This window comes from Streptopelia decaocto (genome assembly GCF_964273445.1).
Source record: "Streptopelia decaocto genome assembly, chromosome: 12".
Taxonomy (NCBI): Eukaryota; Metazoa; Chordata; class Aves; order Columbiformes; family Columbidae; genus Streptopelia; species Streptopelia decaocto.
In genome coordinates this window covers 6152592-6176735 of record NC_138667.1, presented here as the reverse complement: position 1 = coordinate 6176735, position 24144 = coordinate 6152592, and the positions used below count along the sequence as shown (strand labels likewise).

At 42.9% G+C, this 24144-nt stretch overlaps 1 protein-coding gene across 4 annotated transcripts in view; it reads left to right on the top strand.

Annotated features, from left to right (window-relative positions):
- Positions 1–24144, top strand: part of GRIA1 (glutamate ionotropic receptor AMPA type subunit 1) — a gene marked incomplete at its 5' end in the record, with an annotated part of 121018 nt that overhangs the window by 85198 nt on the left and 11676 nt on the right. For all 4 annotated transcript variants that reach the window (XM_082063445.1, XM_082063444.1, XM_082063442.1 and 1 more), the window contains 3 exons: positions 409–779; positions 19136–19334; positions 20057–20304. In XM_082063445.1, the coding sequence (XP_081919571.1) occupies positions 409–779; positions 19136–19334; positions 20057–20304 (818 nt within the window). The remainder of the gene's footprint in view (positions 1–408; positions 780–19135; positions 19335–20056; positions 20305–24144) is intronic.

Here is a 24144-nt window from a genome sequence, read left to right as displayed (position 1 = left end):
AGTTATGCAATCAAAAAGCAGTTCCTGATGGAAGTAAACATCCTGGCATCCTTTTTCAGGTGATTGGCCTTTTCTTGCCTCTTTTGATGTCTGGATGATAAAGCTCTTTTAGGAAAAATCATCTGCATCAGACTGTGACATCAGTGGATAAATCAGACAAGAAGTGCTAGGTGGCTGCAAAAAGAAAATGTTGTGACTTCAAAATGGAGCTGGTAATCAGTAGTGATAAAATGGAAATAATCCACCAACATTATGGGCTACCCCTTTTTAACATTTCTCTTGCAGCTGGTTTTGTCTGATTTCTTCTGAGATAGCAGAGATAAACAGAGATCAAAAAAACATGAGCTGGAGTTAGCAGATATATTTTATCCCCAGAATGCAAATCTCTTTTCTGTCTCTCCTTTTCAGAGGGCGGATGTGGCTGTGGCACCATTAACCATCACTCTGGTTCGAGAAGAAGTTATAGACTTTTCCAAACCGTTCATGAGCTTAGGTATATCTATCATGATAAAAAAACCTCAGAAGTCCAAACCAGGAGTCTTTTCCTTTCTGGATCCTTTGGCTTACGAGATATGGATGTGCATTGTTTTTGCCTACATTGGAGTAAGCGTTGTCCTCTTCCTGGTGAGTCGCTTCAGCCCTTACGAGTGGCACACTGAGGAATTTGAGGAAGGACGGGACCAGCCGGCCAACGACCAGACAAATGAGTTTGGGATATTCAACAGTCTCTGGTTCTCCCTAGGAGCTTTCATGCAGCAAGGATGTGATATTTCTCCAAGGTGGGTTGCCTTCCCCAATGAAACTTCTTCCAGTTTGCGTGGTTTAATCTTTCTGCATGCTTTGGAGATGACCAGGTTCTTCTTTGACCTTCCTTCCTGGACCATGGTGTATTTTTGTGAATGAGTTACAGATTCAGAAAGGATCTAAGGGTTCGCAGCTCTCACAGCTGTGACCTTGAGACCTCTAACTTGGGACCATAAAAACACCATTCTGAATTTATTCTAGGGAGTTCTTTTGAGGGAATTTACAGAAATGCAAATAAGATTTTCTAAAGCCACTCAATTGCAATCAATTTTTATCAGTCATTTATTTTGTGGCTGCTAGAAACAAGATCATTCTAGCATTATAGAGAAGCTATAAAATTCCAGTAAAGTAGGGAGAAATCATATGGTAGGTGCCCAGTGAAAAGCTGCACCGTTTGTGCCAAAGATTATGGAGGACACTGAGTAGCTTTAGGTATTATTGACTTTTAGAAAGGTCAGAGAAGTACTGAGTTTAGTAAACTTCTGGTTTAGTAGGACCCAAAGTCCAAAGGATTCCTAAAGGGACTTTTGGTGGACACATTTATTCTCTATAAATTAATGACTCTTGTGGTTACTTTTAGAAAATCTTTGTTGGAAAAGCTGGCACGGTACCAGGTAGCTGGAAAACTGCATGAAATGTAGAACATGTAAATCTGTGATAGAGACACAAGCAGAGAGGTATTTGAAAATACTGTCTGGGAATATCTCCTTCATTTTTGAGAGCTGTATTCCCACAAATCTAATGACAGAGATTTTGCCTACTGCAGGAGCCCATGATACACATAACTTCTCAGTTTCTTGCTCATACAGAGATGTTCAAAAGAAAAGAAAAATAATTATAAGCATAAGAACGAAATAGTTGTGTGGATCTGATAGATTTTCTTATTTATTTTCATGAGTAATATGTCCAGTAAGTAATGTCTGTAATAGCTGAGGGATCTCCCTTGTGTTATGTGTATATTCACATGAGGCAGGACCAGAGGTGAGCCAGGGATGAGGTTTTTGACACCTCCAGTATTTTGTGTCCAGGGCAGATGTACTTAAGGGTTTGTGATGTTGAAAAAGGGTTAACAAGCTGTGTCTTGGGATGTGGATCATATGTGCCCATCACTCCCAAGAGGTCTGCTCTGGATGTTGGCTGGAGGGAGGGCATGTGGACAGGGCAAGCACCAAAAGCGCTAGATCCTGCAGGGCACCAGTCTTGTTCACCCTCTCCACAGCTCTGAGAGGCACGCTTGTCCCACATTAGGCTAAGAACATTTTTAGCCAGATTTGACTCAAACCAGAGCTACTGCCAGTCATGAGAATGAATTTACAGGAAGTATATGCATTTTCTGCATGTACACACCATGGTGACATCTGAAGTGATGCTCTGATAAAAGCAGGCAGCAAGGAGACCTTTTGTTTTTATTTTCTCTCCATCCTTTCTTTTTGGGCTTTGTCTCCCTTTTCTTCAAGGGACATTTCAGCAGATGTACAGGTGTGGTCGGTCAACACAGCAGGCAGACGTTAATTTCCCACATGCTGGGATGGCATCAGAGCTTGGGGAGTGAGAAGAAGGCACAAGCCCATCGGCACGTGGGGGTGACACTGTGCAGCTCCGCACAGCTCCCGCGGGACGGCGGGGGAGCCAGGCACCAGCTTGGTGGTCATGGACCAATTTGTCCAAATATTAATGAGTTTGGGATAGCAGGGCAATTAAAGCTTGCAGGGCACTTTGATAGTGACAGCTTTTATGAATATGTTTTATCATCTGATCATTGATCAGTAGGAATCCAGCTGGAGCATTCAGAAAGTCTTCCCAGCAAAAGGAATTTCAACTTCAGCACTGTCTGATAACACAGCTTTGTGTGTTGGGATCAGGTTATTGCCATTTTCAGTCTCATTGTTGTTCCTGTCATCATTATTCTTATTTAGGAACGGTAGTGTCTTCCTTTGGGGACATTGCAATAGCCAGTTTCTGTTCCAAAGAGGAGTATGGCAAGGTGAAAAGCTGAGACTTTGCAGAATAGCAAATTTGGAAATATCTTTGATAAAAAGTGTCAGGAGATCAGTGGTTTTGATCCAAATAAGAAGATTTGCTCTCGCTAAACAACATGCTTTGAATCATCATTTCAAAGTGGTTTATTTTGCTTTGAAATGGGAAATGAGAATGATTCTGTCATTGTTATTTTAATGTTGTTAATTTGATCACCCTGATAATGAAAATTATGATTTCATTGACATGACTATTTTCCCACAGAGCACAACAGCACTTTTGGACTACACATATCTGCTATAAGAGGAAATTTGAAAGATGAAATGTGGGAATTATTATAACTCCCAGTACTCTGTGTACAGCTCCTTGAGATGGTTATAAGAGGAGGGGGACATTTGTGTGAAATCTGAAAGCAAGGAGAAAGCAAAAGAGTAAGAATTTCTGTAGGACGTTGTTGTACAGAAAGACTGAGTGCTCGCCATGTTTCACGTGCATTTTTCACACAAACCTAGTGCAGGATTTTTGTGACACATCACTTTAGGAATAAATGCCTGGTATAGTGACAATGTGGGCAGGTGGGGATCTGCTCTATTCCAATGTATTTCCTATATGGTTGCTTCTAAACTTATCACTACAATCTCTCAGCATCTCCCCAATAATATATTAACCAACATAAATAGCTTCTGTTATACATCTGTTCTGTCACTCTCTCCCTAGCAGAAAGGAACAAGTGCAGGGGTGTATTTTGTTTTTGTAGAGGTTTTGGTTTGTTTATTTCACTTTTGTTTTGGGAAATAGTAGGAGAAATTTGTCTGGAGGGTTGGTTTTGGTTTTGTTTTGTTTTTTATCAGAGCATGTTTGTTTTAAGTGCTTATGCCACTATGTATTTATCATAAAAAACATGTAAGATCAAAACTGCCGACACATCACTCAGCACAGCAGGTGGTGAGGGAGGTTTGCAGCAGCTCCCTGCCCTTGTAAATGTGTGTTCCTCAGTCTCAGACCAGTCCCCAGGGAACTTTGGTTCCCCACAGAGACAAAAAATTTGCTTTTGAAGGATAGTGTCCTTTTTAAGGACAGACTTACCAGCCAGTACTTTAATCAGGTTTTTAAGTATGCTGGTTGCAACCTACCAAGCACTTTAAAGATACACTGTGAATTTGATATCCTGCAGATGGCCAAGACAGAGCATAGCTGTGGGTTTTGGGCTTTTGGCCTCTTCTCCTGAGGAGTGAGGTTGCCAGGCATGGCGCTGACTGATGTCCTCAAAGTTCTGAAGCCTTCATGTCTGAGCGTAGACAAGGATGAGTGTGACAAAGGCCAGATGGTAACCAGTTGTGTAGAGTCCCAGCCGGAGCTGGTGGCAATCTGTGTTGTGCCTTTGGATGCTGCTATATGAGCATGAGCAAGGAATCCATCCCTCCTAAGCCATAAGTGGAATGACTCAACTGTGGGTATGTAGCTTTGACAAAAGGAGGCTGTGAGCTCTTGGACGTTTCCCACCGGAGTGAGCGATCCCCCTTCTGCTCCATCACTGACCATTGGACGTGGTTCTGTCACTGCCACCTGGGCTAATTTGTCCTGGTTGAGGTGAGATGGTCCCTGTCATTGCCCTTAAAGTCTGTGCATTCAAAGTACTGGCTGAAACGTGGCAGAGTAAGAGAGAAGTAACGTGGAGTTTCAAGTAGTTTAATGTACATAGTAATGGGCAGAAATCAGTGAAGTCTGAAATGGGCCATAAACCATTAGACTTTACAAAGTGCCACCGTAACTTCAGAAAACAGTCGTGAAATTACAAAAGCGCTCGTTAAATGTGAAATACAGACCCAGAAAGGAGATTCTCAGAGTGGTAATAAATATCCCACAGCCAACTGTGAGACCCTGCAGCAAGAGAAATGTGAAGTAAATATGACTCACATTGTACCATTTTTCAGAAATGTAATTTGATAAATTGTCTTCAGAGCTTAAAATAACCCCAGCGTACAGCAGCTGTGGGGACTGAGACCTCGCTAACATACAGCACGTTGCTGCCATTTCACGCTCAGGATGGACCCGAGGCTTTTGAGGAGACTCATGAGACATCCGGGCTTCCCAGCCTCCCCAGCAGCAAAACGAAGCATTTGAATTTTTCATCTGCCCCATCATTTTCTACAAAATAAATTATTTGATAGTTGTGAACAGGATAAAAAAGCAAGGAGCAAGATATATATTTTTGTTGCAGTTTACATCTTGATCTTCTTTTTTTTGTTATCTTAAAATTCATTGCTTCATGTGGTTTACATCCAAAAGATGCTTCCTGTATATCTGAGGCTATTAAATTTCATCCATTTACTCTTCCTGTGAGTCAGAAAACTTATGTTTGACTAAAATGAAATACATTTGGCCAAAATATATATTCCAGAAAGGCATTTATTCTTCCTATGAAAGTACTGTGAGATAGAATATACCATAAGAATATACACAGTTTATCTCAGTGGAGTGACTACGGGAGTCTTGTCCCCACTGGAGTTGGACAGGTTGGACACAGTGTCACCCAGAAAATACAGCCATCCTTTGTGCCCTGCCAGAGGAAAATTGAACAGACATCTCAAAAAATAAACCCAGCTTCATGGAGGCTCTCTTTATACTGTGTTGTGGAAACAAAACACATGTATTTTGGATTCAGATCATGAGTAGAAGGGAAATGTATAGTTGTGTAATGACATGATAGGATATCATGTCATGATACCTGGACAACACAGCTTGAAATTGCTCGTTATAATCTGCATGATTGAGAACAGAGTTGGAGAGGTGACCGTGTCAACCTGAACTGGAAGTGAAGTGATGAATGAAGTTTTCATCACTGCCCACATCTGGGAGAGAGCCAGGTGTGAGAGAGGACATTTGGAGAGCCTCAGCGGGGATGCACGAGCAGAAAGAGAGTCTGTGCTGGTCTGTGCATGTTGGCACAGGGGAGCACTGTGGGGAGATGTTTGGGCCACACTTGTGTTGCTTAAAGACTGTGGGTTTTTACTGTGTGCACGGAGACGTGGTGCCGGATGCGATCCACCCTTCAGATAAGGAGTTAAATGGGGTTTACCTTGCTTGCAGAGTCCAGACCTGGAGCCGGTGCCCATGCGGTGGCACGTGCAGAGCAGCGTCCCCTCAGCTGGGGGAAAACCTGCTGCTTAGCAAGGTTTGCTCACAGAGGTGATGAGCAAATGCACTCCGAGGTGGGAAGGAGAGAGATAAATGCTGGCTGCTATCCAGTTGATAGATACAATCGATTATTTATAGGCATCTTGTGGGCATCGCTACTTGGTTTTTAGTGACATGGAAAGAGTGTGCTCTGGCTGATCTGTATGATGTGTAGCTGGGCTTCTAGTTCACTGCACTTCTTTGCAGGTTTTCTGTTGCACTCAGTCATAGCAGTTTGTCTGCGGAAGAGTAAGTACAGTATTTATTATGTACCTGTAATTAATGCTGAACATTTTCTTCTGCTGTTTTTCCTGTTTATTTACATTTCCTTTTAGATCAATTGAAAAAAAATCAGAGGAGACTTAAGCTGTAGAGCTGTTGGAAATAACTGCAAAATTGCTCCACAAGTTGTTGAGGTTTTCTTTCCTAAACCAGCCTCTAGAGTGTTTGAAAAATAACAGCACTTTTAAATTTCATCAAGATGTTCCTAGTACTGGAAGATTTTCTCCAGTTTTAGACAAGATCTAAATCAGAAATTGCTTAGGACAAAAATTGTCTTTTTTTAGTGAGAGGTTTGATTTGGGTTGTTTCAAGGAAATTATTTTTGTTCTGTCCTTTGTTAACTTACATTTGCAGGGTACTTATTTTGCTAAAAATTTAGAATTGGGGAAATGAGAACCAGCTGCATTTAGCAATTAAAAGGATTTTAATTCCTTCCTGAAATGAGGGCTGAGCCTCCATGTTTATTTGGTGACTTTTCTTGATTTTGGGAGGCGTCTTCTCCGACACTCCAAGCATCTGCCTGTCCTTTTGGCCTGAGGCGCAGTTCTGGTGCCATCCTCACCATACTCATTATAACCTTAACTTGTTCTGGAGAGGCCCTGGAGAGCTGAGCAAGCTCTCCCAAGGCAGGAGTCCCACAAGCAATGAGGAAAGATTTGTGCTTTTTGTTTTCCTGGCACTGTTTGCACAGGGTCTGGTGGGACTGGCAGGGCTCACTAAAGCCTCTCTGGTGACATTGCAGAGAGTGTGCTCGCTCCTACAGACCAGGTTGTTGACCACCAATTGGATTCATTGTGCAGTCTCAAGCAAAGGGCGTATTTTTGCAATGAAGGAAGCATCAGTTTGCCGTTTCCTTGATGAACACATGCAACTCATGCTGGGGCTGCCCTGGGGTACAAGGCAGCCAAGCCAGGCTGGGAGCAAGGTTGGTTCAGAATCCTTCCTACTTCTGAATCCAGGATGCTTGAAGGTTTGTCCATGGGGACAAAGCTCAGGACCATTTATTTTTGGCAGTTTGCTTGACCTGGTGAGCTGAGGTTGGTCTTTAAGAATACAAGTAAAAAATTAGGATTTCATCTTTTGGAAAAGTCTTTTAACTGTACCAAATGATTTTGCAATTATCTCTACCTGGCCAAATTAATTATATCTAGGGAGAGGAAATTCAGGTCACAGGGTAACAGCAGTACTTGCAAATCACCAGGAAGTGATGACCACACTTATTTCTGAAACGCATTTAACCAGAGAAAGTGACTCACCGGAGGAGCAGCTTGACAAATCGCACAATATCTAACTAAACAGTCCTCTTTGGAGCTTGTGCACTTCCATGGCAACCAAAATGTGGCAGCCAGGGGAAAATGGAAATTCTGTAAAAATAGTCATCCTTGCTATGCTCTTTTTCATTTGGAAAAATTTAGCATTAGGATACAGAGGACTCAGGGGAAGGAAATAACTGAGAGAGCATTGTTGGGAAAATACCATTTCATCTGTAAAGGAAAAATGAGTCTTTTAAATTTCCATACTACGCCATCCGAAAATTTCAAATTGCTGCAGAGGTAGCGAGTGTTTCCTCCACTGATCTCTAAGCCACTTCCTTGGGATGGTTCCGTATCAGGCATATCTAGTCACTCTTCCACAGTTCTGACTTCAGGCCTTTACCATTGATGTCGCTGCGGGGGGGCAGCAAGAAATTTGCTCCTATCTGAGTGACAGATTTACTAATCGTTCCACCAGCTGTGTTTAAAATAAGAAGTCAAACACTTGAACCAAAAGCAGATTTATTAAGCTAAAAATATATTTATGATCTCTCTATTCAGGACTAAATACATGTTCCTCGTATTTTTGATTGAAAGCAAAGTTAAAAATAGCGGGGGGGCACAGAAAGTGCATTGCCTAATTTTTTAATCTAGTGGGAAGTTTTATTAAGACATCCATGATGTGGAAGTGGCACACGTGCTGCCTGTGGTGCTAGTGCTGTGCTCTGGCTCAGGATGGTGAGTGGCACCAGGGATGCCTCTGAGATTCACAGCCTTCTCTGTGACTCTGTCCGGAGACCCTCTGAGGCTCCGGGGACTCCCCGTTATACTGTACTTGCTGATTTTCAACCAGAGAAACACACCTTCTCCTTTCAGTTTTGTCCCTCGGGATAACCTGTTATCAGTCGGCTCAGCTGGGGTCTGACACCCTCCGAGCCGCATTCAGGGCTGCGCATGGCTGTGTGTTTCCTAATAGCTGCGTCGGTTGCCAAGTGTTTCTGTCACAGAATAAGGGCTGTGAGGAGCTGAAGGACCTCTGTGTCCCCAAAGTGGTGTCCTCTGTGAGGCCGCTTGTCACACGCTGCTTTAATGTTGGCACTCCAGAAAAACACTGTAGCTAAGATGGGAAGCCCTGAGCATGTTTTCACAGGGAAGCCCCGCTTAAATAACTTGTCCATATGCTGTACATCACTTTTACCAGCACTAAGATAACATGTGCAGGCTTCCTGGATACACAGTCCAATGAGCATTGAACTCCTCAATTCAAATTGTTCTGGCTCACAACACACAGAGCATCCACAGCTGCTCTCTGTTAGCTTGATCCCTAGAGCTGCCCAAAACCTTACTGCCTTCCACTGGGAGGCTCAGAGTACTTCTCTTATTCCACTGGAGTTTGGGATTTATGATACCTATTCTGCTTTTGTCCCAGATTTCATCCCAACTACTCATCGTGGTAACTGGGGAAGCACCAATACCTTTTTTTCACAAGTTCAGCAATGCATACATACAGTGAGCAATAAGCATTGTATAATAACACCCCAAAACAGTGAACAGGCAAAGACAAGTTTATTGAAACATGACAGAGGTGCTAGGGTGTTCATTGCGAAAAGCTTGATGAAGCTGGGTAATTGGGAAAAGCAAATGTGGGACATGCTAAGAAATAGGGACAAAAGACGTGCTGTGCTTGGACAGGGTCTGGAGTTGGAGGAGGCAGAGCAGGGAGTCAGCTTTGAAGTTGTCTGTGATGGTGTCTTGGTCTTCTTTCCGTTTTCAGTTGGATCAAAGGAGCAGGTGACAGCTGGGGGCCACCTGATTCATGTAATCAAATGGTAGGAAAGGGCATAGAGCTGATGCACACACCCCTTTCTTTAACCAGTAGCATACTTTATGGCATTCAATCTATTTAATAAAATCATCCAGTAATTCTGATTAATGCCTACCCAGAAGAGTTGCTGCTTACCCTTAGATTCAAAGGCTAAGCAGCAATAATCCAATCATGGTAATCATAACTTACTACTTTGATCTTCAGATAAAAGAGCCTATAGAAGTGCAAAAATGTTACATCACCGTTATTTGGACAACTTCAAAGCATGTTATATATATTAATGAATGCTCTTAACACAGTCTGCTGAGAAGGAATAGGAGGCAAATGTATGAACAGTGGAGGAGAAAGGAAGAGGGGAGAAGGTGAGTCTTCATATGGTTAAAAGGGAAAAGCAGTAAAAATAAGTACCTGTACACTGTGGATAGGTGTGGGATGTGAAGAGGGGTCCATGAGGGCCCAGCTACAGGAATAAAGCACACGGGATGCTCTCCCATAGGGGGAATTTTCTCTCTCATTTCTTGAAGCTCTCAATAGGAGGAAATATCTCAGGCTGCAGAGTGGCAAACAAAGGGAGGAGGCAGCTTTTCATCTCAACAGTGCTTTCAAAGCCTTCAAAAATTAAAAAAATCACCCAGTGTATCTTAGCAGGTGAAACAGAGGCAGCAGAAACACCGAATATGGGGTTTTTTTCCACAGTTTGGGGGTTTTAATGTTGAAAGACATGCACTCGTGTGCACACAGAGTTCTTCTAAAAAACATTGGCTGGGGAGACCAGACTCATTCCTCATGACTTCTAAAAGGGACACAGTATGCCCCTGTAGAAAAAAAGAAAGGCTCGAAAATGAAAATAGAGAAAACACAACTTGTACAATCTCAGTGAGGGATCACATTTTAAATCAGAAATGAGAGGGAAAAGTAAGGGAATATTTGAGAATATTGCTCAGAGTGCAAATCTTACAGTGCAAAAAAATACTCTCCTTCCAGAAAACCCCTTTCTCTCATCAAATTGGGAAATCTGACAAAAGACAGACCAAAAAAACAACCAAGGCAAGGTGCCCTGGAAGAAGTGCTTGAGCTGCTCTATTGTAACATTGCCCAGAAGTCTCAGAAATGGAGCTCTAAATTGTAAGCACATGTAAATGAATAAAGGGGATCTTGGAAAAATGAAGAAATGGTAGCATATAATCCAAAATATATTAAATCTTTGGGGGAAAAAAAAAGCTTTTTCATCAAGCAGACTTTGAAGAAGAGACTGAGGGAGAGCATAGGAAATCTAACACCACAGCAAAGGACATCAGCACAATAGGCCATTATTTAAAAAGAAGGATGAGTGCTGTTAAATTTGGGGCCACCTGAGGCTGAGGGAAGTTCCTGAGTAATGAATCTCCTGGGGTGCTTCAGCGAGTGCTTCTGACAAAATTTTATGCTTGACACCTTGTGAGTTTTTCTCAGCAAAGCGAATAAATGTCACCAAAGTGAGAGAAATATGTGAACAGCCCTTTTTTTACAGTGAAGTTTTTTGCTCAAAGGCACGAAGAGTTGGGTATTTTTTTTCCATGTCGCAAAAGCTGGCAAAACTGCTGAAGAGGGATGATTTTGCCTTTCACCTGAGCTGCCTGAAGTGACCATGTGTTTCTCAGCAAACCTCTATCTAAACACTCATCCCTTAAACTACCCTGGTTTGCAACATGGAGAGGTAAACTGTGCCTGTACTTAAGAGGATGACAGCGTATTTCTTTGGATCTATTTGCTCTGCCTTTCAACCATACTTATATTTCTTCTTGGGCTCTATCCTAGCCCTTTCTTGTACAATCTCAGTGAGGGATCACATTTTAAATCAGAAATGAGAGGGAAAAGTAAGGGAATATTTGAGAATATTGCTCAGAGTGCAAATCTTACAGTGCAAACAAAAAGCAGCCTTCTGGAAGAGTTGCATGTATTGGCCTACAGTTTTTGGGATAAGCATCTCAGCAGCCGGTTCTGACTACTCCAGGATGGTGGCTCCCTCGAGTAAAGGACATCCCTTGGTTCTGCAGTTCTGCTCTGCAGGAGTGTGTTTATGCCATGGCGGGTACAGTGGTCCTGCTGAAGTGCTGCCAACACCAGACTTTGTTTATCGAGCATGTAAGTTGTGTTGGTTGCGTATCAGCAGCCTGCATTTTGTGTCCATTGGGGACCACAGGAGGACACAACCTGCAAACTGCTATTGAGTCCTTCAATAGTCCCCTGCATAGCTGGTCCCATTTGATGCTGCCTCTGCCTGCTGGGATTGAGTGTCTCTGGAAGGGGAAGTGAGCAAAGAAGCAGGTCAAAGGTAAATTCCACGTTGTCACCAGTGCTTCAGGCCACCCACCCAGGTGGAGTTCATAAATGTAATTCATCCTCCTCTCCCACAGCTGGGAACTGGATTAGAGAGATGAACTAAATTACCCTGGATCCCATAAAGTCACAGGCCTCCCAAGGAACAACAACAGCAAAGTATTCCTGGATGCTAGTCATCTGGTTAGGTAGTTAGGTACCTCTTGCCTGTCAAAATGCTAAGTGAATGTCTTGAAAACAGCACGTAGCTGCTCCATGCAGTCATCCTTATACTTAGCACTGCAGCAATCCAAGCTCTGATGACTGGAGAACCACAAGTGGCATGATGCATTTCTGACTAAGCAGGAAAACTCATTTTAGAAAGAGGTTTTGCCCATTAAAGGGAAATTGAAGAAAAAAGTGCCAACTTATTCTGCAAAAGAAGAGACAGAACAGTAGGAGAGGAACCATATACTGCTGTCCAAGGCCATTAGCTTGGGCAGAAAGAAACAATAAATAAACGATGACTTATAATTAAAGCCTCACAGATATACATCCTCCTGTTGAGTCTGAGAGATCCTGCATATATGCAGACAATATATTCAGTTGTTGCAATGTTAACACAGCAAGTGATACTGAGGCCTCTTCTTAAAAGGACTTCCGCTGGGATTCTGCAATCCATGTTGCCTCCTTCCAGTGTGATGGCTTTGGAGGTTAGATGAGCTGCATGGTTTGCCTGAAAATGTGAGAAAAGGCAAATCTTCAGCCCATATACAAAAGTTAAGAGGCTATCAATATTTTTTTTTTTTTTTTTTTTTTGAAATTAGAAAAAGAAAAGCAGGAGAGAGACAGCATGGGACTGCCAGTACCTGTGCACTTGCAACTTTCTTACCCTGTCACAGTTGTTAATGTTACCCACGGGGAATCAATATATGCAGCTGTTAACTCTGTAGAAAAGTTGTAAGGGGAACTGAAGGAGGAATTTGTACTGCTGGGAGAGGTAAAAGAGAATGTTAATAGAAAACATTTTGTATTTGGAAGGGCTTTCTTGATACCCCATGACAAAGCCCAGCACAGCAGCTGGGACTCCAGACTCTTGTACCAGGAGTTAGGATTCAATAAGAAGTAAATGCAAACTAATAATGGGAAAAAAAATAATAATACAGCATGGATAGAGAAACGTGCATTATAATGACTCCAGTTTCATGGCAAACAGTTGGTAGCTCATTCAAAACTATCTGTGGCATAGCAGAGTATAAGAGGATAAGAGCTTTGCAGCAATTGTGTGATGGATGCACCCAGAGCTGTTCCCAGGTCCACAACCCCACGCTAAGTTTACTTCTCTATTCATGACAATTCACAGACTTTTCAAGCAAATTTGGGGTTCATGTCAGGCTGTGAGATAAAATGGTGAGACCAATCATGCCAGATGGTCTGTGACACACAGAAAAAGCGACACTCATTTACATTGACAGAGTTTAATGTTGAAAACCTGTTTAAAATAAGATCAAAACTGGAGCAAAATGTTTGCAACTAATCCACTACTAAGTCAGCCTTCAGTTAGACCCATTAAATTATCTAGAGTCAGTATCAAATTAGCGAAGTAGTGTTGGAGATCAGAGGATTTGTGTGGGTAGAAAACCAAAAGTGGATTTGACCCACAATCAGTAGAACAAGCATATAAGTGCTTTTTTTCAACAGTTTTGCATAAATTCATTCAGTGACAAATATGTCAGTTGACTGAGTGAGCCTTTACTAGAATTGAATGTAACAGCAAATCTGGGAAATCCTCCCAAAGCAACTATGGCTTTAGAATCCCAGCTTTGCACTTCTAATTAAAACGCTGTCAGTTTAGGTGTAATTCTCCATGAGAAATGGATCTGGGGAGGGGGAAGGGAGAAGTGGCAAAGAACTGAGCTGCTGCTTGAACATTTTTGCAATGAGGTTTACTTTGTATATTTGCTGATGATCTTGTTAATGTTTTTTGCAAAAAAGGTATGATGCTCTGCTAAAAAGATGGCAAAGCAAACTTCTGTCAGCTTTTCCTACCTTCCATAACAGATGAGATCAAAGAGTGAATTGTCTGATCAAGTATTGCATTTTGTTTTAAGAAATAAGAAATTATAGCTGCATGATTTTATTTTTTTCTGTGAAGAATCCATCAATGCTAAACAAGAACATTAAAAAAAAAATCACTTCCTGGGAACAAAGGGAATTCACAATTCGTTTCTGTTTTCTACTGGCAAAACGCACTTGCATTGTAAACACAGAAAGGTCATCTAAGTAAGAAAATGAAAATTATTATTTTCAGCTGGTCATCTGTAGTTTTTCCATTAGACAGATATAAAACAGCACATTCCAGAATTATCTTTTAAATTATACAGGTGGTAGGTAAGGTTTAATGTATTATAAAAGCTGAAAGAAAATTATTTGTAATGAGAAAGCAGAAACAAAATTGTTTGCATTGTTAAATTATATCTTTTAGCCTTTCAGAAATGAAACATTAAGTAATAGAAAAATACGAATCTTGGATGGAACCGAAGCAACCATTTTCAGAACGCTACTTTTAAAGGACATTTGTGACTATTATCTTTTCATTCTGATTGAGAATATTAGGGTTTCATTTACAATTTCAGAATTTTCCACGGTGCTGAAATTCTGGTTCCCAGCCAGCTCTAATTTTAGGTGGATTGTGCACAGTGGATAATGAGGGCAGAGTATTTACTCCTCACTCCTGCAAGGTTAATGTTGGAAAGGAGCGCCCCGTTCCTGCTGATGTTCGGGGGGGCAGGCAGGACCCCAAGTCAGGGAGAAGGTGGGGCGGGTGATTTTTAGTAGCACAGGCAGGGCTAGAAGAAGAAATGAAGAGATCTTTATTTGGATTGTGTAATAAAGAAGAGTATAGGTGCGGAAGGAATACTGTAGGTTGAAAAATGTACAGTCTAGTCTTTTCAGCTATTTCACCCCTTTCCACACCCCAGAATTAGCCATTCATTAAAGTTTCTTTCACGGTTATCCTTGCTTATTTTACTCTGATTTTTTTTAGATCCTGCTATTTGCAAGTGTCACTGTGATAATGAATGTGAATAAATCCAGAGGTCAAATAGACAAATCCAAACATCCGAACCTTAACACATCTTTAAAGTACTAACCAGCGTGTTCCATCTCACCTTAGCTCTGCAGAGGACTGAGTCACTACCTTGTTTCCACACAGCAGAGAGCTGATTGCCTTCATGTTATGCTTGAAGAGGTATGGGGACATGTAAATTCTCAATGCAAGAGGATTTAAACTCCATACTGCCCATTAGTGAAGAGAAATGAACTGTGCTAGGGCTTGAGCTGCAGAGCATTTGTTAGTCAAGTGGAAGGTCATTTTCTCTTATCTACTGTGGAGTAAGATTTTCAAAACCTCAGTGACTTAAAAGTACAAGGTATATCGACTCCTCCGTGAATGCTTTTACTAGAGCATAAACATAACTCTAGTTCCACTGGCTTTTGATCATCAATGCTCCCAAGCAATGAAGTTGCTTCTAGAAATGGGACATTATCTCTTAAATTACAAAGGCACTTTTGCAAATGTGTCCCATGATGGTAGCACTGCTGCTCTCCTGCTTGGTCTACAGAAGTAGCAGAACAAGATTGTAATGGATATTTTGTTTCCAAACACTTGGTAAGCAGTAACAGGCATTGGCTTAAAATCTAAATAGGAAATATGGTTATTCAGAGAAATCCAACTCGTCTTGTTTAACCTGTGTTGGCTGTTATCGAGCTCTAGGGATGTCACATCTGCTTGTGTGGTATTTCATTATGATTATATTTTTATTGTATTGAACTGGCCTCCAAGAGCCTCTGTCACTGGCCAACGCTCCCTTGTATTAGATCCTGCACAGCCACAGAGTGAAAGGGTGATGTCCTGTAGTGCCCGTATGCTGAGTGTTTTCCCTGCTGTGTGTTTATAGCAGTTTAGATTCACAGCTTCTAGCTCCAAGTTAATCTAGCAATGAGGGCGAACGTTGCCCGTTAGCAGGGTCTGCCACAAAACATCATACACATGAAGCCCTAGCCATTCTGGCAGTCACAGAATCATAGAATTGTTTTGGTCAGAAAAGACTCTCTAAATCCTCGAGTCCAACTATTAATCTAACATTGTCACTAAACCATGTCCCCAAGAGCCTCATCTATGTGTCTTTCAAACCCCTCCAGGGATGGTGACTCCACCACTTCCCTGGGCAGCCTGTTCCAATGCCTGACAACCCTTTCTGTAAAGAATTTTTTCCCAATGTCCAATCTAAACCTCTCCTGGCGCAATTTGAGGCCATCTCCTCTCATCCTATTTCTTGCTACTTTGGAGTTGAGACCAACACCCTCCATGCTACAGCCTCTCTCAGGTAGTTGCAGAGAGCAAGGAGGTCTCCCCTCAACCTCCTCTTCTCCAGGCTGAACCCCGCCCAGGTCCCTCGGCCGCTCCTGAGCAGTGAGGTGAGAACGAGCGCTCACCTCCTCACAGCATCTCGTGTGACGAGGAGAAATGACCAGCACCAGCAGCAGAGACAGCCCAGGTGAGACTGGAGCATGATGCAGACATGCATCCTCTCCCATATGGCTCCCATGGGAATGAAGCTGCAGCCCCCTCTCCCTCTTTCCCCAGCCCTCCTAGTTACCTCCCAGTCTCAGTACCCCATAGCTACTTTTTCATGCTGTCAGTGCCAGGTGTGGAGCTGGGACATATAAGCCATCTGCAGCTGACAGCAGGCAGCCCCTGTAGGATAAGCCAGTAATGAATATCACCAGGATGTCGAGGGTCTAGAGGCAGGAATCCGGCTGACTGCGGCTGAAGGGATTGAAACAAGCTGCAGAAATATCCCAGCTTCGTCAGGAAGGAAAGGCTTTATAATTTGCAGCTGGAGATGAATGTGATTATTTGCCATGCAAATGGATTTTGACAGCTCAAAGTGGCCTTCATCAGCAGAAATTGTTGTATTTGACATTATCCGGTTACTTTTGTTTAATGCCTCTGTGCCTTTTCTGAGCGCTTCCTTCCCTGAGCACACATCATCCAGACTAATTAAAGACAGGTATTTTTTTCCTCTTCCAATCAATCTGAAGACATGTGAGCTACATCCATAGCTGCCTCTCTTCCCGATCCCTCTCCAAATATGAAACAAAAGGTAAAGTTATTTGCAGTGACAGTCTTGCAGGCTGAGTATTCTCTGCAGATGAGAAGCACCATGGTCACATTTATCTCATCTAACTTTAGCTGTTTAGTCCAACCTGGTCATCCCAGTTCCTTCAAAATTCAATAGAGAGGAAGGTCTGCAGCAGGACCTCCTCTCAACCTGAGATAGAGGGGGTGAGTCATCCCTGGAGGTCCCTATTCATCTCCAGAGCTTGTTTGATGAGTATGTCCCTCTTAGAGAGTTAGAGATTGGGTAGAACAGTGCCCATCTGCCTGCCTTTCCCACAGCATCCAGCACTCCCACAACAAACCTCCGATCCCCCTCTCTGGCTGGCAGTGATGGGGAGACCTAAAAATATAAGTAATCTGGGAGGAGGGACTGTTGATTTGCTTAGCCATGTTGCTGCAGTTGCCAACAGAGAAGGAGGTTATGGTTGGAATCCATCCCTGAAAAAAATATTTCGGTTTTACCTTTCTTGCTTTTTAAGATGTGGGTGATTAAGAAACGAGTTTGTGAACTCTATATGGTATCGCCTTGGAGCTGGGTCCTGTAAACTCCCCTGAAAGACCTTGAAAGGTAGATCCTTCAAAGTCATTCACTGAGCAAGATGGACTTTGCTGCCTGGTTTCAGCAAAGTCCATGGAAGAAGAAACCAGAGGGGAGGGCAGATGCTCTGCTCCGAAATGAAGCCCCTGTGCAGAGGGGCCCAAGCCATCTCTAACTATACAAGTCCTTTTCAGTCTCATCTGTAAAATACACTGCTTGTCCTTTCTGTCACCATAATCCCTTACAGTCGTGTTTCTTGCAGTTTCTCTCTGCCACGGGTGAAAGCTGCTGTGACTGTCCTCCAGGAGGGTGGGGCTGACAGCACGTGTGGTGGGATAAGACTTCTTTCCAAATACTAAATCATGCACTTTCCACTCTGCCCCGTCTGCTGCGTGTGTGGGGGCTCAGTCGCTGTGCAAAGGCGGTGCCTGCCGTTCTGCTGGGAAGGGATCTCAGAGAGTTTTGACTGAAGAGATTTCAGGGGAGATGATGTGATGCCTGTGGGAGCAGCTCCCCTCACATCTGCAGGGTTTAAAACCAGACAGGATGAACCGGAGAAATGTAACCTAGATAAGTTGTACAGCTGGTGGGCTGCGTGGGTTTTGTCTCTTTCCAGCTCTAATTTCAGTGATTAGCAGGGTGTGGTTTTTACCTCAATGGAGCGATGGAGCATGCAGGTTGGTTTGTCAAATTGTGTTAAACCCAGTAAAGCACAGCAGCTGGACCCAAGGCTTCACGCAGACCTGGACACAGCATGACACACACTGTCATGAGCTGGTCCAGTGCCCGTAGCTGGACTGGTATATCTCTGTTACCATCTAATAAACCATATTTCTGTGCAGTGACTCAGAGCAGCAGAAGGGCAACACTGAGCCATAGTCCCTCATGGAGAAGTAAGTGGTGTTTCTCATGGCAGGTCCTCCCTAGTCAGACTTCTGGCTTTATAAAACAGCATTGTAAGTTATTTTCTGTCTGGGACAGTGCTCTGCATCTAGAAACAGAACATGTGAATAATTTATACAGAGTGCATGAATACTGACATCACTCTAAAATTATCATCCACTTTTAAAAATTATTTGATAAGATTTTAATATAAATTAATCCCTGCTTGATTTATTTGCCTCTATAGCTATCCAGTGGTTACAGATAATTGGCTATTTGATTGCAGCAAGTGCAAAATACCTAGATTTTAAGGCATTATTATGAACATCTTGTCCAACCATCTGCTGAATACAAAACAGAGAACGTTAGTAGGCAAATTATTCATTAAGGCTGTAGCTCCTCTCTGAGCTTCAATATGTCTTATAGAAAAACACAGAGCTTTGGTTTTTAAATTCCATGTGATGGAGGAGCTGACCTAGTGATCCCAGCTGGTCTGTATATCTATATCTGGTCTGGTGCCATGCTGGTGCTCCTTCCCCCTGGGGTATGTGCCAGAACACAGACCCCGTCAGAGCTGCTCTTTGTGTGGGCATTGCCCCTGCCCAGCTAAACTTTCCTCATCGTTTCCTGCATGTCTTAATATTATTACGTACTCTGAAAGGAATTGAAAATCAAAGTAGATTCATTCAGTTTATTACTCATTTCTTTTCACTATGAGTTTTTTTATTCCGCCTCTAATTACATTGACACCTTAAAAAGTAGGTTACGAGCTGAGAAGGACCTTTGGCTTCCCTGGAAATGGCTGGAGAACATGAGTTTCGGTAAATGCCCAGGTAAATGATGGGCCTGCAAGAGTGAGCTGCACCTTTTGAACCTTCACACGCCTTCTGTCTGACTCTCCCCTCTGTGTCCAGGTCTCTCTCCGGCCGCATAGTTGGTGGTGTCTGGTGGTTCTTCACCTTGATCATCATATCCTCCTACACAGCTAATCTGGCTGCCTTCCTCACCGTGGAAAGGATGGTTTCTCCAATCGAGAGTGCAGAGGACTTGGCCAAGCAAACAGAAATTGCCTATGGGACCCTGGAAGCTGGCTCCACTAAAGAATTTTTCAGGGTAAAAAGGAAATTTTAATGCAAACATTTTGATCAACCCCTTGTCTGACACATCCTCCAGGCCCATCCTCTCTCATCCTCAGTTCAGGTCTGTTTTTTATACTTACTTCCACTTACCAGGCTGCCCCAGGAAATGGTTGAGTCACCATCCCTGGAGGTGTTCAGAAGAGATGCAGATGAGATTCTTAAAGACATGGTTTAGAGGTGGACTTGACAGTGCTAGGTTAACGGTTGGACTCTGTGATCTTAAAGGTATTTTCCAAACAAAACAATTCTATGATTCTGTTAGGACCTGCTGAGCTTGTCCTTAGAACAGTAAAAATCCAGTTTTCCATTTGCTGTTCAGAAGGCGGGCGGTGTCTCCAGTACATGTGATATTCTGCAACTGTGAACACAAATACAGAATATCCATGTGCCTCCCTACATTACTGAGGAGTTACTCTGAGCGGCTCCAAAAGAAATCATCTCCTGATTTCCAGCTTTGTTTGCCCTTGGTTTGATCAGCAGAATCACTTGCCATACATAAATATCCTACCCTTATGGTGATAAGGTGTTGATCTGGGCCCTGGTGCAGAAATGACAGGTGGTTCATTAACATCCATTACACTTTTGCCTTCCTTGGCCCATCTGATATGTGGATGTGTGTTCAGTCCAACCTGGAAATCTCAGCTGGCACCCAAACCTTTCTTAATGCTTCTGTTGGGTTTCTGCTGTCCTATGCAGCGATCCAAAATAGCAGTGTTTGAGAAGATGTGGACATACATGAAGTCAGCTGAACCCTCTGTTTTTGTGAGGACAACGGAAGAGGGGATGATCCGGGTGAGGAAGTCGAAAGGAAAGTACGCCTACCTCTTGGAGTCCACGATGAACGAGTACATCGAGCAGCGGAAGCCCTGTGACACCATGAAGGTGGGAGGTAACTTGGACTCCAAAGGCTATGGCATTGCAACGCCAAAGGGGTCTGCACTGAGGTAAGTAGCTTGGATTTACTTCCTTTTGCCAAACCACCCAGCAAATCAATGTATGCACACAGTTCAATCTCCATTGCCATGTTAATCATGAAAGCTTGGGGCAAGGAGGTGGGGGAGGCAGAAGAAAAGGGATATGAAAACTCAACATGATGTGCAGGGATGTAAAATGCCCAACTCCATTGAGCAGCAATGGGAGCATCTAATTATTCAAGCCCTGCATTTGGAAACAGGATCCTGGCTGATCCGCTTGCTATGAATGTGTCTGCTGTATGAGGTGATGGCAGGGGGGCTGCTGTGGTGTAACCATTGGTTTCACAGAGCGCTATCCGGAGGGACGCTCATCCTGTGCCATGTGAACTGCACAGCTTTGCAGAGTATGGTATTACCCTGGCTTGGATCCATGCTTGCAGAGGGAGTTCTCATGGGGAAAGCATTTTGGTGTTTTCCAAAATGAAGTGCTATTTGGAAGGGTTGGGAAGCTGGTTGTGAAAAAAACCTGCAGAAGGCGTGCATTTTCATTCACTGAGTCAGTTCAGATCCTGGCGAGCACCCAATTTATGGCAAGTCCAAAGGGGCACAAATCCTGCATTTCTGAGCCCAGGCCTGCATCTGTTACATGCCTTTGCCTACTGTCATGTGAAATATTAATATCTTCAGAGACCTTACTTTAAAAAGAACCATCTTCAAAAAGTACAGACCCAGATCTGAGTTAGTAGCAGAGCTTGGGCCCTGCACATGGCCACACTCCTGGACACAAGCTGGCCCCTGCAAAGTACATCGTGCAAACTGACCTGCTCAGAGCAGCATTACCACGAGCTGCAAACTGGGATGGGGACCTGTCACATGAGAGGTACAGTTCCTTTTAGCAGCAGCTGTACAAGTTCCTCACATGACAATCATGAAGAATATGAGTTGCAAGGGTTTAGTGGGACTAGTAAACCCTCAGAAGCCATAGGTTTAAGTAAGCTGATTTGTGCTCCAACTGATGTAGTTATTTATTGAACATATTTTAATCAAAATATTTTGACCAAAATCTTATGTGTGGCCTTATACTTGCTTGCTAACATAACACAATGCAGAGATTTAATCCATGGTCTCTGGATTACTAGAAACCAGCTGCGTATTTGCTGATGGATTTGTCTGGTCACACAGCTCCTGAGCAAAGGCCAGCCTGAAGAATCAAAGATGTATCAGATGATAGTGGATGAGGCCCAAGGATTTTTATTACTACATTTATTAAGTCAGTTCAAATTAGATTCAGGTCTTCCCACATCAGCAGTATCTTTAGAGAAGCTCATGAATGCATTTCAGGTGGTCCAGAAGGCAATTCTTGCATCCAGTGTGGTTCAGGCTCTGAAATGACTTGGGACCCTACAAATGAAGATGGATATGTTCTCACAGCTTTGAGATGTTTTCTGTTGCACTCTCTCCAGTGTTTGTTTTCTGTCTTGCAAATATGGAAATTAGAATACAGGGCTGATGCTATTCATTTATTTATTTATTTAAACATCAATCTTGTATCCTAATTTTGATCCTATGAAAACAAACAGACAGGAGCATCCTACCTGTCTTGTAATTGTGGGCATGTGAAGGAGCCATTTATCATACTTCCAAGAAAAATCAACAACAAAAAATAAAATTACGTCAATCATTCTAATTTTTTTAATTGCAGCTCCAAACATCCCTCTGCTAGGCATGATTCCAAAAATTCCTAACATTTCTTTTTGTTTCCTCTTCTTCATCCTGGCTGCATGTAGAACAAATTTCTTATGGGCCTTATGGGCAAAGGAGGAATGCTTGATTTTCCATCCGATGGTGTTTCTTTGGAACGGTTGCTGTCAGTTTTCGTCCCATTATGTTTGTTTTGTTCTTGTCATTTTAATTGTTTTAATCTTAGTAGTTCCCTACAGTCATCATGTAATGTCTGTTTTCCCCATGGGGTCCTGCACGTGAGAGGTTGCCCTGTGCAGGGTGACATTCGTGAGGCACCTGTGTAGCACGGTCAGCCTGTCTCTTATTCAGGCTTCATCTTCACTCACTTCCATCCACAGAGTAAAAGCTCTGAGCCAGCTTTGGAGGTACATGTGAGCCAGGCCTATCTTAAATCAGGTGTGTTTTAGAAGCGGGGGCTGCATTTTTTTTATTCAACCTGTCCTTTTTGTAGCTAGACCAGCTCGCCTGCATTTAGGATAGCTGATGAGGAAAGGATCCTAGAGAGATGTTAAATGAGAGTTTGCCATTGTTTTTCTTGCTTCTACATGAAAACACAGTGCCCAGGATATTCCCACAGATTAATAAAAATAAGGTTGAAAATCTAGAAATAGATAATTTAGCAGGTGCAAACGTCCCTCTCAGGCCATCAGTTAGGTCTCCTGAGCTGCTAAAAGAGCTTGCTTCTTCCTCCTAGGTGAATCTGGCTTTGAGTATCTTTCGGCCTCCAGGTGGTAAAGGTCAGTTGCATTTAGGCATGGCTGAGAAGGCCAATGATGGGAGGACGGAAATTGCACCTTTCAACACCAGCTAGTTCCAAGTGTGATCCTGTATGACATGAGGTATTCATGCAGCTGGAAAACCCATCCATTTACCTGGAAGGAGCTCTTCTCCACTGTTGGACAAGTGATAAAAAAGAGGACAAAAAGCCGAATTATCCAAAACAGAGGGAAGAAAACTCAAGAAGTCCCATGTTAGTCTGGACCCAAGGAATAGGGATGTTTTTGAGATGGAGATCTGGGAGAGCAAGTTCCTCAGGGCAATCATAGTGACATTGAAGTTCCCTAAAATATAAGTTGGTTTTCCTAGGATCTATGAATAAACACAAAACGTTCCCTGTTAAAAACTCACCTTCTTTCAGGGCCCCAAACCTCTCAGTCTTTCATCAAAATACACTCAAGAGGAAGTACAGCTTGTTCTGTGTACTCTCCCTGAACTGAAGAGCGGGACAATTAGCTGAAATGAAGTTTCCTAGGAAAGATAACACATAATGCTTAGCACACGGCCCCAGAAATCATATAGCTAATATTGTGCTCAGGGACACTGCAATGCATTTACTTTGTTAACACCTTGTACCCGCATAGAAGCTGCAATGTATTTTGGCTCATTAGTTAGCTAATCTTTTACAGATGGTTCCAACATCGGAGTACTAATTAACCTGTGTTCTGTTTTAGAAGACAGAAATAGTTATAATTTACTTGGTGTCAAATTCTTTCTTGAGCTACACTCACATGTTTCCATTGGCTTTAGATACAACCAAAGTTAGACTCTGACCACAATGCTGTTACAGTAAAAAAGGGAAAATATTCAGCCATCTTCAAATCTACACCTTTGTCTTCTTTTGGACTGGTAGCAAGTTTGACTGCATCTAGATTTTGCTTTTTGAAGGCTGGATTCTGCCTGAAGGAGGCTTCCAGTCCTTGTGAAGGCTTCAGTGCTCGGATGGGATCCTGACAGGCAGAGCTGTGGCAGTCTCGTGGAGGTCAGCGCATCCCTCTTGCTCACAGTCAGGCTTTTTTAGAATTGCAGTATAAGAAAACAGTCCTCTTTGAGGATTTTTTGGTGTGCTGCAGAGTCCTATGTGCACAAATTCTCTGAGATGGGAGCTGCAAGGTCCTTGTACTTTTTTGAGATCTGTTTTACTGATATTCATGGTCTGTTGGTGGACGGTTCAGCCCTTCATCTCTTCCATGCTTTTTAAAGCCCTCTCACGTATGTGCCTCACTGTACTTAGCTTTTTTCCTCTTTTTCGTGCAATGTCTACACCAGCATTGCACCTGATACCCAGCACCCAGAAACAAACTGTGCCTGTGTGCAGAGCCTGTAAAACTCACTTGCCGCACATTCTGA